The 14762-nt window shown below is 45.8% G+C and overlaps 1 protein-coding gene across 1 annotated transcript in view; it reads left to right on the top strand.

Annotated features, from left to right (window-relative positions):
* Positions 1-14395, top strand: part of LOC147101480 (zinc-binding protein A33-like) — a 150869-nt gene extending 136474 nt beyond the window's left edge. Inside the window, exon 8 of the mRNA XM_085966625.1 lies at positions 12674-14395. Within this exon, the coding sequence (XP_085822751.1) occupies positions 12674-13191 (518 nt within the window). The 3' untranslated portion in view covers positions 13192-14395. The remainder of the gene's footprint in view (positions 1-12673) is intronic.
* The last annotated feature ends 367 nt before the right edge of the window (positions 14396-14762 follow it).

Raw genomic sequence — 14762 nt, 5'->3', positions numbered from 1 at the left:
ATTACTAGAGGATCCCGAGTCAGTCTCTTGACCTGCTTCTTGTCTTTGTCTCCCACGACCTTCCTCCTTTATTTCATTTAGATCTGGGTATCCCTTCCAGGTCCCGACACATTTTCCCTTTTCTTGGACTACCGGGACTATCGGTTGTTTATCCAATTGTTTTTTACATTCCTGAACTTCATCTTTAAATTTTTTAACTTCCACTTCTGACTTTTCAAGCTCATTTGTTTTCCTTTTCAATTGTTCATAAATCGCATCTTTTTGCTCTTTTGCATTGGTCAAATCGTGGTTATGTTGGGATTGTGTCTTAATCTCATTTCGCTGTCGGATCTGACTCATAACTGCCAAGGACCAGCTGATCCGTCTTTTATCTTTCATACGGGTCATTTTTCCCCAGACCCTTTTTATGTCATCCAAAGACCATTGTCCGGAGGAGGTACTGTACTTTTGTTCGATTACGAACCAGGTTTTAGATAAGTCAAACTGTAATTCTATATAGTCTTTCAACTGCTCGAGAATTTCATCCCCCGAAATTTCAGGTGGGGCCCATCCACCCTTAATAGTCGTAGGTCTATCGAGTGGTGCCATAAAATCAATTTCTTTACTTGGGGGTCTCGAGTCGTAGGCCTTTCAGCTGGGTCGGTAATTAATTAAATAACACCGCCGTAGTTAGAGCTCTATATGGGACCTCGAGGCCGTCTACCACCCGGATGGTTCGCTACCCGGGAGGTTTGCGGAATCGCGTGGAGGGGAGATGACTAGACAACCAACCGAGGACTTTTATAACGAGGAGTCCTTACCTCCGATATAGGTCTGGTGTCTCAGATTCAGTCTCTTCCTTCAGCGATCCTGCCCGACTACGCCAAATTGTTAGATCAAGGTAATTCAGTGGACCACACTGATCTGAGGTCAACACACTAAAATTAAAGTTTGCGAGTCCGGTGGTAAGTTTTAAATAGTCGATTAATTGCATCACTTGATTTACACTGTTTGACTTCCTTTATCCGACTAGCAAGCATGTTAAAAATGGCTGGCTTTATACAGCAGTAGATGTACCCGCCCCCTTTATTACCATTGGCTCAGCGGCATGCATACAGAGCTATGGTTGGTTCAGCTACATCGCACTGATTGGATCTCTGATACATCACTCATTCCTTTGTTCTCTAGTTAAGCTAAATCAGCACTTTCAAAGTTAAGCTTAGATCAGCATTTTCATTGTTCACAGTTTTTAACTCAGCCGATGTGACGTTACCAGCTGTGATTGGATCTGATACATCACACCATCCTTTGACATGTGGTCAGCTTAAGCATAATCAGATTTCTATAAATCATTAGTTTAATCATATTAAAATCTATGTTAATAAAATATATATGTATATATTCCCTAACACTCCCCTTTGATTGGCAGTTTTGACTGCTCCATTGTCCTTTTCTCACAGACACAAGCTGCTCTTTCCAAGTCCTTTTGTCTTCAGCCATGCGGTCTGACGGCCATTTTGATCCCTGGAATTTTAAAAGCATATCACCCAGGGATTCTTTAATCAAAATTAATCTTCGGAGCTGTAGGAAATTTTGAAATTATTGTGAAATCCTACAGTCCCCCCTCGGATACTAAAACTTGCTTGTACTATCCTTGCCAAAAATGAGCAATAATTTCTGACCCCCCACAAACAACCTTCCCTTATACTTAACTAAATCTATCTTTGATCCCCTGACACCTCCATCTCCCCTGCCCAGAGAGAATCGTAGTACGGCAGGCACCTATTGACAGAAAACCCAAAATTAATTAAATAATCAAAGCATGGAGGGGGTCTGTTGTGTCCGTCAGTAGTAAGACACAAACTGCAGGAGAACGGTACAACAGGTGTTTACTCAATGTGGCTCACTCTGGAACTGAACTGTACAGATTACTACTCAGTGCTATATACAGGTGTGGTCACTGCCAGTACTACAGTATACATGAGCTGTAAAAAGTAGTTCCCCCCTTAAAGGTATATACATTACAGGGTCCTACGCTCCTGCACCGCTTATATTCATAATAAGTCAACCATGGAGGGGGTCCTACTCCCCTGCACCACTTGTAACATAATTTTAACATCTTTAAAGGGATTGTCACCCAGCCAACATATCAAAAAAACAGATGGAAGACAACGAGCTTCCTTTTCTTTTTATTACAATGAGGCACTTTATTAAATGGCACTGTTCTTCAGCCAGAAATGTATTTTAAATATTCATGGAACTGCAGGCACAACAATTCCTAGGCATATGCAATCCGTTCCCTTAATTCCAAACAAGCAGTAAAAATTCTGTAAATTGTGTTTTCAGCAACAGTTTAAAAGTTGTGGGCATCCGCCTGCCGCGGTCCCCTTTTCTTCACGAGCTGGGACTGCTTTCTTCCTCGGGTCTCACGGCATGCTGGTCCCTCAGTGCCTTCCGGAACTCTGAAAAAACAAAAGAAAACATCTCGCCAGGTCCCCTGGTTCGGGGAAGTGTAATCAGGTCCCGTGACCTTGATCCACAATACAATTCTGGAACCGTACCACACTCAAAACTTATACACTAATATTAATTTCAAAATAAAACAAAACTTAACACGTTCTACCTTAATAACATGTTCTACCTTAATACACGTTCTACCTTAATACACGTTCTACCTTAATACACGTTCTACCTTAACAAAGCTATATACAAGTGCCGCCCATCTCCGGGCGGCCAGCTCAGTCCCTGGTTGGGCTGCCACAGGCTGCTCCCTGTGGCATGGCTGGACTAATTCCAGCTTCTGGTCCCTCGCAGCTTATGGCTGCTGGTTGGGAACCTCTGCCTTTTGGCCTCTCCCTGACTCAGTGGGTGACCATACTTTCTTGGGCTGGGGTACCCGAAGAGATCTCCTAGGGAGTGTCACTGATGGGGCTACCCTGGCGAGCAGACCCTTAGCTCGGGTCACACTCCCTGCTGGCTGGGGACCTCCTCCTTCGGGTCCCTCCCTTCCCAAACCTGGGCTGGGGACAGGCAATCCCTTGCCACCAGCTGCTTGTAGCTGAGAGCCTTCCCCTTCAGGTCTAAAACCTGGTTCAGGCTCCTCCCCGGAGTCCCACAAGAGAGGGGGAATCACTCTGGCCAAGTGCTGGGGAGCTTCTACAATCCCAGCTGCCTGTTCCCCTGCCCCCTGCTTAAACAAACCGCGTTGTTTGATATAACTGGCTGCCTGCCAGTAATCCTGTTCAAAATCATGAATAGCTCCTCCCCTAACACAAGCCACAGCGCCTGCCTGTGCAGCCTGTGAACTTGGACCTGCTGTGGGCTGGGGATTTCTATTCTCAGGTTCACTCCCAGTTGCCTGTTTCCCTGTGGGTCCCATTAAGCTAGATGGGGCCTTGTTAGACCGGGGTGAATGGGTTAGGTCCTCCGAGTGGACCACCGTGCTGGAGGCTCCAGTCTCCACCGAATATCTCCCCTGCACCATCTCCTCCCCATCTCAACATAGGGCCTGCTCCCCTCAGCATTTTCACGGGGACACAGGTCAACAGGTTGCGCTGGCTTCAGCCATTGCTGGGAGTGGGATGGGGTCAAAGCACCGGTGGTGGCTGCTACACTCCCCTGGCCAGTCAGAAGAGACCACACTGCCTCCAATAGTGACTCAACCCAGTGGGGGGAAATTTCTGTCTCTACCACCTCATCCTCCACCCCCCTTTGCTGCCAGAGCTCCTGAAAGCTCAGACCTGCCTTCGGGCTGATCAGACATATCATCCCCTTGGCCCTCCTTAAAGCCATCTTCAGGCTTTCTATCTCTGCCCTACAGGGGCCATGATCTTCTTCCTCAAACCCTTGCTTGCAGGCCAGCTTATATGCTGCCTTCACTTCCCTAACCTTCTCCTCCTGCTCTTTTATTTCTTGTATGAGGCGAGCGTTCTCCTCCCGCACCCTCATCTCATTGTTCTTGGCCTCTGCCACTAGGCACTTCAAGTACTCTGACTCGTACCTCGCGTGGCTTTTGCCCTCACTAAACTGGAACACCAGGCGCTCTACCTTGGCCTGGTATTCCTCAACCTCCCTTTCCCTATCCCAACTCTCTGCCCTGGCTTCCCTAAGCCTGCGGGTAACCTCCCCAAGCCTGCGGGAACCTAACCACAAACAAACCAGTGGGATAAAAAGAAACCCAATAACTGCTGCTCTCTCCAGACTCAAACCACTGTCTGCCACATCGCACACCATTGCTGACGTCCCTGCCACAGTCACCATTTTGTAAGGAATTAGCACACGCTAGTGGGGTTGGGGTTATTTGTCTCTGGCCAGTCAGAAGCCTCTGAGCTGCTCCAGGGAACCCCGTGCGGTTTCGAAGCGCTCCCCTATTCCTCCTGGTTCTGACCACCGGACTTATTCGGTAGCGATGTAGACAGAAAATCATGACTCGTGGTTTGGGTGCAAAACAGATCAGTATTTATTGAAACAAAAAGAAAGAAACAACTTAAAAATTGATACCGCACAGCTTGTGCCTGGCACAGCACTTCTGCTTAACGCAATACACTCAGTGTCCACTAGAGCGCTCCTTGCTCAGTGCAACACTCCTTTAAATACAGCACTTTAAAAACAGCTACACAGTGCTTACCACAGCACTACTCTGCTAGGTACAACACTCCTTTATTAAAATATAGCACTTTTAAAATACAGCCACTCAGTGTTCACTATAGCACTTTTCTGCAAGTGCAACACTGTCTTACATAAATACAGTTTCAATATAGAACTCAGTGTTCACGATAGCACTTTCCTGCTAGTGCAACACCCTTTTTAATAGCACTTTTAATATAGAAACACCTTGCACTACAGCACCTTTGCTTAGTGGCTTTTACTTAAAACATCACTTTAATACAGCTACTCTCAGTGTTCACTACAGCCTTATCTGCTAGTGCAACACTGTTACTTAAATAGGGGAGGAGAGAATGGACACAATGAGGGAAGATTGACTAAAATCACAGTTCTAACAAATTCCCACTTAATTCCCACCCCATACCTATTCTAAGTTGCCTTGTAATGGGCCAGAAAAATATATGCTCAGCAATGAAAATGCCTCCTCCGTGCCCTGCAATCTTTGATCTTCACTGCCCCGAAGTAAAAACACCCCAGTATTTTAAAAGTAAACTGCTGGTGTTCCACTTCTTCAGGCAGACTCCCACGTTGTAGAGAGCACGGAGGCGAGGCCAGAGAGCGAGAGCTTCTGGGAAGCTATCTTTTATGCCCCCATTTGGGGCCCGCCCAGATCCGGAGGTATCTGGGCTAAAACAAAAGGGATCCAAGCTGCCCCATTGTCTAGGGTGGGTTTGAATAAAGTTGCAGTTTAAATGTGTCCATTGTCTGTGATGGCTATCGAATAAAGCTATTTTCTTGATTGCTTGAGTAAACAGCCTTGAAGGTATTGTAAACAGAAAGTCATTGTCCTGTGGTCAACTGAAACTGTAGTCTCAAGTGGTTACTCCCTTGTGTACACAAAGTAGCAGTTTCTGTAAACACATCGATTGTCTCTGCAGGGAGGGGGGGAAACTCCCCTTTGGTTGGCAGTTTTGACTGCTCCATTGGCCTTTTCTCACAGACACAAGGTCTGACGGCCATTTTGATCCCTGGAATTTTAAAAGCATATCACCCAGGGATTCTTTAATCAAAATTAATCTTCGGAGCTGTAGGAAATTTTGAAATTATTGCGAAATCCTACATCATGGAAAAGGACAAAGATGGACCAGAAATAAAAGTTCTAAATTGGGGGAAGGCCGATTTTAATATGATGAGGCAGGATCTGGCCAAAGTGGACTGGGATCAGCAACTTGTAGGAAAATCCACATCAGAGCAGTGGGAGTCATTCAGAAAGGAAATAGAGAGAGTACAACGCCAACATGTTCCAGTAAAGGTCAAGGGTGGGAGCAACAAGTCCAGGGAACCCTGGATGTCAAGGGATATACAAGAATGGATTAGGAAAAAAAGGGAGGCTTTTGGCAGATACAAAGGACTAAAAACAGTGGAAGCCCTAGAGGATTATAGAAAGTGCAGGGGGGTACTTAAAAAATAAATTAGGATAGCGAAGAGGGGGCATGAAATAACACTGGCGGGCAAAATAAAGGAAAATCCCAAGGTGTTTTATAAATATATTAACGACAAGAGGATAACCAGGGAAAGAGTAGGGCCCATTAGGGACCAAAGTGGCAATCTGTGTGTAGAACTTAAAGATGTAGGTGAGGTTTTAATATTTTGTATCTGTGTTCACTATGGAGAAGGACAATGTAGGGATAGAAATCAGGCAGGGGAATGGTGATATACTTGAACAAATTAGCATTGAGTGGGAGGAGGTACTAGCGGTTTTAGCGGGCTTAAAAGTGGATAAATCCCCAGGCCCAGACGAGATGTATCCCAGGCTGCTGTGTGAGGCAAGGGAGGAGATTGCAGGGGCTCTGACACAAATTTTCAGAACCTCTCTGGCCACAGGGGATGTGCCAGAGGACTGGAGGACAGCTAACGTAGTACCATTATTCAAGAAGGGTAGTAGGGATAAACCAGGGAATTACAGGCCAGTGAGCCTAACATCAGTGGTAGGGAAATTATTGGAAAAAATTCTGAGGGACAGAATTAGTCTCCACCTGGAAAGGCAAGGATTAATCAATGATAGTCAGCATGGCTTTGTTAGGGGAAGATCATGTCTAATCAATTTGACTGAATTTTTCAAGGGGGTGACTAGGTGTGTGGATGAGGGTAGTGCAGTTGGTGTAGTCTACATGGACTTCAGTAAGGCTTTTGACAAAGTCCCACATGGGAGACTGGTCAAGAAGGTAAGAGCCCATGGGATCCAGGGCAATTTGGCACATTGGATCCAAAATTGGCTTAGTGGCAGGAGGCAGAGGGTGATGGTCGAAGGTTGTTTTTGTGACTGGAAGCCTGTGTCCAGTGGTGTACCGCAGGGATCGGTGCTGGGTCCCTTGCTGTTTGTAGTGTACATTAATGATTTAGATATGAATGTAGGAGGTATGATCAGTAAGTTTGCAGATGACACGAAAATTGGTGGAGTAGTAAATAGTGAGGAGGGAAGCCTCAGGCTACAGGACAATATAGATGGGTTGGTCAGATGGGCAGAACAGTGGCAAATGCAATTTAACCCTGAAAAGTGTGAGGTGATGCATTTTGGGATGACTAACAAGGCAAGGGAATACACAATGAATGGTAGGACCCTAGGAAGGACAGAGGATCAGAGGGACCTTGGTGTGCATGTACATAGATCCCTGAAGGCAGCAGGACAGGTAGATAAGGTGGTTAAGAAGGCATATGGGATACTTGCCTTCATAGCCAAGGCATAGAATGTAAGAGCAGGGAGGTTATGATGGAGCTGTAAAAAACGCTAGTTAGGCCACAGCTGGAATACTGTGTGCAGTTCTGGTCGCCACACTATAGGAAGGATGTGATTGCATTGGAGAGGGTGCAGAGGAGATTCACCAGGATGTTACCTGGGCTGGAGCGTTTCAGCTATGAAGAGAGACTGGACAGGCTGGGGTTGTTTTCCTCAGAGCAGAGAAGGCTGAGGGGGAACCTGATTGAGGTGTAAAAAATTATGAGGGGCATAGTTAGGGTAGATAGAAAGGAACTTTTCCTCTTAGTAGAGGGGTCAATAACAAGGGGGCATAGTTTCAAGGTAAGGGGCAGGAGGTTTAGAGAGGATTTGAGGAAATACTTTTTCACCCAGAGGGTGGTTGGAATCTGGAACTCACTGCCTGAAAGGGTGGTAGAGGCAGGAACCCTCACAACATTCAAGAAGCATTTAGATGAGCACTTGAAACGCCATAGCATACAAGGCTATGGACCAAGTGCTGGAAAGTGGGATTAGATTAGATAGGGCTTGATGGCCGGTGTGGACACGATGGGCCGAAGGGCCTCTTTCTGTGCTGTATAACTCTATGACTCCATGACAATCCTCTACCCACCTCCCCCCCGATCCATTCAACGGCCCGGCCCCCACGCGAACCCTCCCTCCCTCCTCAGTGCAGCCACGGGCCTACCCACCCGCAGCCAGCCTCTCAACCTGGGAAACCGAGGCCTTACATGCAAATCAGGCCCTGCCATTAAAGTTGGCTGTGCCTGCAGGAACTGCCCCCACCCCCCACCCCCACCCCCACCACCCACCACAAAATTCCGGCTAGGCTAATGTTTAAGGCAATAGTATTACGAAAAAGAAAACAATACCACTCGTTAGTCTTGCTTTGGATAGAAGCCGTAACCTTCGGATGGCAGCTTGTCGTCTCTTGCCGTCCTGTGCTTGTATAAATTCAAGTGCAAAACTAGAATTCTTTATACACCTCTTCTCACGCTAGCTCTCCCTCATCTGGATTTGTTATTCACATTCATTGACCCCTTATCTAACTGCTCAGGGTCTGTGCGTACGCAAGCCCCTTTCACCCCAGGTCTACACATTCTCAAGTTCGCCTTTATCTTGTCTAAAAAGATGTTTGAAACCAGCAATATAAGCAGCCTTCAGCATTACCTTTCTCAGCCTATTGTTCCACCTTCTGGGTGGTTTTAACTTTATAAGCGTGTGACGTGTATGCATTAAGATGCCTAGCTTAAAGGTGAGTGGTTTATATGTTAAAAACACCTAATCTAAACCTACGTTTTATCTGCTGAAACTGCCCAATCTTACATTATGAAGTAATCCTTCTTCTGAACCATGGACAGATAAGTTCTGACTTTCTGATACAGTCCATGTGAGACTCAAGAGGGTTTCAGCCGTGTTACTTGTTGGTTTATTTGTTTTTAATTTGTTCTCGTGATTTGGACAAGACAGTATCCATCACCCAATCCTAGTTGCCCATAGAGCATTAAGAGTCAATGGCCCGGATTTTGCATTGAGTAAAACGCTGAGGCTAACAGCGCTCACCGTTATTATGGAATATAAATCGGACAGCAACTTTCAGAGTTCGCACATGCACAATTAAACATGGAAATCCGGAAGTTGCGGTCCGAGTTACCCTGCTCATCCACAGGCTGTGCGATAACAGTACCTCACCGATAGGCTCGGCATTGAAGTACATGAATGGTGTGACGTTGCCGTACTTACCCACTAGTTACCCATTAAACACGCCAGAAAAAGTTAGGACTGGTGCATTCAGGTGTAAGTGATTTTTTAATAGCATGATAAGTCATAATTACTGCCAAACAACCTTTCTCGCCCTGAAAATTTAATTTCCCAAGTGTGGAATCTCATTCCTTCAGAATTTAATTAGTGTTGAAAAAAAAATTTTAATTTAAAAATGTTTACTTTCCTCTCTCTCTCTTAATCCCATCTTTCTTTCCAAATCTTTATTTTGCTTTCTGTACATGATTTAAATCTAATTTATACTTCCTGGTTTAGACTCTGTGCGTCTCAGTGAGGATTCTTCAATCTGATTGGTTGAAGAGCTTCACTGTTTCTTGGCCTGCTCAGAGATGCCACAGATCCCCTGTAGAGGGCGCCGTGCTGTATCAGACGCCACATTAGAGCAAGTTGCTGCTTTGAAGCACACGAGTGCCGTTCCTTCACCACTGAATGCAAAATCCGGGCCAGTGTGTAGGCCAGACCAGGTAGAGATGGCAGGTTCCTTCCCTGAAGGGCATTAGTGAACCAGTTAACTTTTTACAACATTCCGGCAGCTTCATGGTCATTTACTGCTGCCTGCCCAATGGCTATTTTCGATCTACGCTGCGTTCCGCATCCTCCCCACTTTCCAATAGCCTGTTGATATAGAGGCCCTGAAAACCCACAGTGGGGGAATATCCCATATAGCTCCTCTGCTGATGCCACCACAGTTTGCAGGATCGGGGGGGGTCCCTTGCACCACTTGGGGTGTATCTAGAATGCCCCCTTTTGTGAACATGGCATAAAGCCTCGTGAAGGTGGCCAAGCCAGGAACTGTCATTCCCCTCCTCCCAGAAACAAGTTGATGATGCCCCCTCAGTGATCCACATTGTAAGGGGCTGCAATATATATATATTTTAATGATTCCGCTACTCAGAGGGTGGTGAACCTGTGGAATTCTCTACCACAGAAGGCTGTGGAGGCCAAGTCACTGAATATATTTAAGAAGGAGATAGATAGATTTCTAGGCACAAAAGGCATCAAGGGGTATGGGGAGAGAGCGGGAATATGGTATTGAGATAGAGGATCAGCCATGATCATATTGAATGGCGGAGCAGGCTCGAAGGGCCGAATGGCCTACTCCTGCTCCAATGTTTCTAGGTTTCTGCGAGATCCAGGCTTTGTTTCTGCCTGGGGCCCCAGCTGTTGGGTGAGTTACATCCGATCTGACCGTGTGCACCTCCATTGTCCATACGCCAGGTCCCATCAAAGATCCAGGGTGCAGGAACTCCTGATGTAGGGACTCCCTGCCCCACCACCACCCTCCCCTTATGAGAAAAGCCTCATCTGGGGCGGGCAGAGGCTCAATCCCAATAGGCCATCGTACTGGCTCCCAGCCTACTTCATGGCCATTCCAGCAGATGGCCAAAGTTATGGTGAGACTATGCGATAATTCTTAATCCCGTTCCTAAATAATACCCAAATAGTTCTATTCTCCTCATGGCATGACTCCTCAGATTTCATATAAAATTAGGAAGCATTGCGAGAGAATGGATTAATCAAGGACAGCCAAGGCGGATTTGTGAAAGGCAAGTGATAATGACCAATTGGATAGATAAAAGGATTGCAGTAGATATCTATGAGTTTTCATATGGTATTTGTTAAGGTGCCTCACAACAACAACTTGTATTTATATAGCGCCTTTAACACAGTAAAATGTCCCAAGCTGCTTCACAGGAACATTATCAGACAAAATTTGACATTGAGCCACATAAAGACAGATGACCAAAAGCTTGGTCAAAGATGTAGTTTTTAAGCAGTGACTTAAAGGAGGAGGGGTAGAGAGAGGGAGAGATTTAGGGAGGGAATCCCAGAGCTTAGGGACTCGGCAGCTGAAGGAATGGCCACCAATGGTGGAGCGAAGGTAATCAGGTATGTGCAAGAAGCCAGAATTGAAGGAGCGCAGAGATCTCAAAGGGTTGAATGGCTGGAGGAGGTTTCAGCGATAGGGAGGGGCGAGGCCATGGAGGGATTTGAAAACAGGGCTTGCTGGAAAAGTCCAGGTACATGGCAGGAGAAGTGATGTAGTAGAATGGATAGAAAGTTGGTTGACAGACAGGAACAAAGGGGGCGATTTTGTGACCGGGGGCGCATTGGAGGCGGGACTGCTGCTTGGCGGGTCGATGTCCCGCCTCCATCAATTTGTGGCCAACCCACGCTATTTTCCTTTGATTGACCTTGTTAAGCCCGCCTAGTGGGCTTAGCAAGGCCAATCAAGGGAAAGCCGGTTGCAGAGCACGTCAACGTATGACGTTTCATCTGTCAAAAATTTTTGACAGATGTATTGTCATCGTTTGACAGCTCTGTGAAGCTGTCAAACAGTGACCTTCTCTGCAGTTTGATGAGGTCTTGAATAAAAGACCCCATCAAACATCTTTCTTTAACAGAATTGAGATGGTTGTTGCATCTGTGAATGCAACGGCCACCTGTCAATCCCAACGCGGAGGTCCGAGACTCTCCGCATAGAAACCGACTGAAGCCTGCAGGAAGAAACAAAGGTAAGTACACTTTTAAAAACACTTTGCACTTACCTCAGATACTCACCTCTACACTCTTGCACCCATCACTTAGCTTCACAGCACACCTTTGCACCGCCCCCCCCCCCCACCCGACCCCCGCAGACCCAGTACTCGCCTCGCAGACCTGGCGGGTTTCGGAGCCTTTGGGAAGCCCGCACTTGTGAGGGCAAAAAGGGGATAATCCTATTTTTTGCCTGTTAACCACCTGTTAACAGGCAGTTAATAGGCTTTAATCCCTTCCCGCCTCCAAGGAGATGGGACCCGGCGCGGGACGGCTACCCGCCTCCTGGGAAGATGGCACGGAGGCAGGTTGAGCACCCGTCCCCAAATTCTGCCATTTTCCCGGCAGTCCCAGCTCCCCAGGGCTGGCAAGATTGCCCCCCAAAAATTAGGATCAATGGGGATTGGTTAGACTGGAGAACGGTTAGAAGTAGTGTATCCCAGGGGTCAGCGCTGTTCTTTGTATTTATAGATGATTTGGCCTTGGGTACAGGCAACACAATCTCAAAATTTGCTAATGACACAGAAGTAGGAGGGTTGGCTAACAGTAAGGCGGACTGTAAAATACATCGGGAAGACAGCCGGGGGTAGCTCTCCCTCCGAGTAGGTCTCACCCACTTCCCATGGCCAATTTTACTCACTTTTTGGCAAAGGTGCAGTAGCAGAGGTAATACAGGGCCAAGCAGATGAGAAAAGGGAGGAAAATACATTTTTCTTAAAATAGTTACAGGAACAAATGTTAAGAAATTTCTGTGAGTGACATTGGTGGGTGAATTATCATATGTGGAATCTGAAATAATCTTAAATTTGACGATGATTTGTATTTAATGTAAAGACACAGTGTAACTCTTGTGCTATCTAAGTGTTTCAGAGCTCCTTAATAATCTAGATTAAGAGGTAGAAAAATCCTACAAAATCAAACTTCTTGAATCGGACAAGTTCCCAAATCTTAATTCAATAAGTGAGCTCATTTCTGTCTTTCATTGAGTCCATTCTGTGTTCCATTCTTCTATAGCGCCATTGAGTCTAGACCCTGAGACTGCACACTGGAACCTCCTAATCTTCAACAACATGACCAGCGTCGCATACAGCCACAGTCAGAAGAAATCTTCAAGTACCTCACGATTCAGTGTCCATCCCTTCGTTCTGGCCAACCAAGGGTTCTCATCAGGAATACACTACTGGGAAATCTTTGTGGGATGCAAGGCTGACTGGATCTTAGGGGTGACCAAAGTGTCTGTGAAACGCAAGACGCCAATCACGCTATCACCTCAAGACGGTTTATGGACTTTGGAGAAAAGAATCACTCACTACGTGGCAAACTCTGTGCCCCATGTGGTAATCTTTTCGGGGTTAAAGCCCAGCAAAATTGGAGTTTACCTCGACTACGAAGGCGGGCAGGTGTCCTTTTACAATGCTGACCACATGAACCTCATGTACACGTTCCAAGGTATATTCACAGAGACACTGTATCCCTTGTTCAGCCCGGGTATTAATTTCACACCACTGAGAATACTCCATGTAAATCCTTGAAAGAGTAGTGTTGTGAAGTAAATGCAGTGACAAAAAGCCGGCAAACATTTGAAGCTGCCTCTGTGCCTATTTAAGATACTGTAATATAAACTGTGTCTATTTAAGAATGCCTGGATCACAGCAGCATGCAACTCAACTGCAAACATGTTTAAATTTCTTTTATTAATCCGTTAAAAATTATTTTGTTTCTGCCTCTCTCTATCTGTCCTTGCATCCCACACATCACACCATACCTCTGACCCAGAGAGCAGGCAGGTGATCTCCGCCTAGGGCTCTGCCAATGGCTCTCTGTGACTGGCCACTGGGAGTTGTGCAAGAGTCGCTGACCTCCAGTTTTTCCTCGTTTTCTGTAAGCAAGCGTCGAGCCTTCGCTCGTTGTGTCCTCCTGACATCTTAACCTGAGATCAGGAAATCATGGTGTAACGAATCATATGCACAAGCCAAGCACCTTGCATTCATTCGGTTCTCCAAAGCGTCATTTCTCTTAATATAGTATCTATTGGGCACCCTGTAGCCCCTGTAAGGAATACGGCTGCATAACTTTAAAAAAATGATGTAGAACAGTGAAACCAGACTGAGTTGCAGTGAAAGGCTGACAGTTAGTTCATCGCTATTGTGCTCATGAGCAAACCTTTGATGACTTGTTACTCATGGGTATTGTGGTTATGATAATTGCAGTATCTCGGTACGACACTGATGTAGAAATAACATTTTAATGTGGCTTTAATCAATAAACCATCCATGCATGTGTGCGTGTGTGTTTATAAGCTCAGTCTCCCATTTTGAGCCAACACCACTCGAAACAAAAGCTCGTATTGAACTAGTACCAACCTGAAGGTAAGTCTGTGCTATCAATTCCTTCCTTCTTGGAACAGTCGTATCTCATTGGAAGCAGCCAGTCTGGATTGGACTAACCCCAAACCCATGAGCTGAAAATGTAGACAATTATGATTGTAACACAATCTCCTGCAAAATGAAATGCAGTTGCTTTTTAAAGTAGAAAACTGAATTGGGTATATGTTGATATTTACTTTAATTTGGTTTATTCAAATACTGTAAGCAATAAACATTTCAGACATTTATCAGCCTTCCCCATTCTGAGTTCTAAGTGACAATGAATTTACTGTTATCTTTATTATTTCTGCCTGCGAAGCTGAGAACCATTGTACCGTACCCTGGATAAAATATCTGTTCCATACAAGAATTTAGTGTGCCTCTTTCCTCATTGATTAAAATTAAAGCTTCTTTGCTGATTCAACAACAGCCAGTATTTTGGGAATGACTGCCAGAACTCTACATCTCACACAATCAATTCAGGAGGTTAAAATAACCCCCACTCCCCCTTCCCTGTGATGTCCCACAGTGTCCCAAGCAGAAGAAGGCCATTTTCCTTCTTTCCCAGACAAGTTGGGCATAGGTTCCTGCATCCAAAATGCATCTACCTCATTTGGGTGAGTTCCAGGGTCCTTGACTAAGTCAGATGATACGCTGCACAGAAGGTTCACCACACTCACCATTGCCTCCTGCTGGTCAATCTTAGAGCAGCACGCTAGGGATCGGGAAGCCAATGA

This window comes from Somniosus microcephalus, chromosome 24 (genome assembly GCF_052327205.1).
Source record: "Somniosus microcephalus isolate GS21.2 chromosome 24, FLI_Smic_1.0, whole genome shotgun sequence".
In the NCBI taxonomy this organism is placed as follows: domain Eukaryota; kingdom Metazoa; phylum Chordata; class Chondrichthyes; order Squaliformes; family Somniosidae; genus Somniosus; species Somniosus microcephalus.
This window is presented reverse-complemented; position numbering and strand designations above follow the sequence as displayed.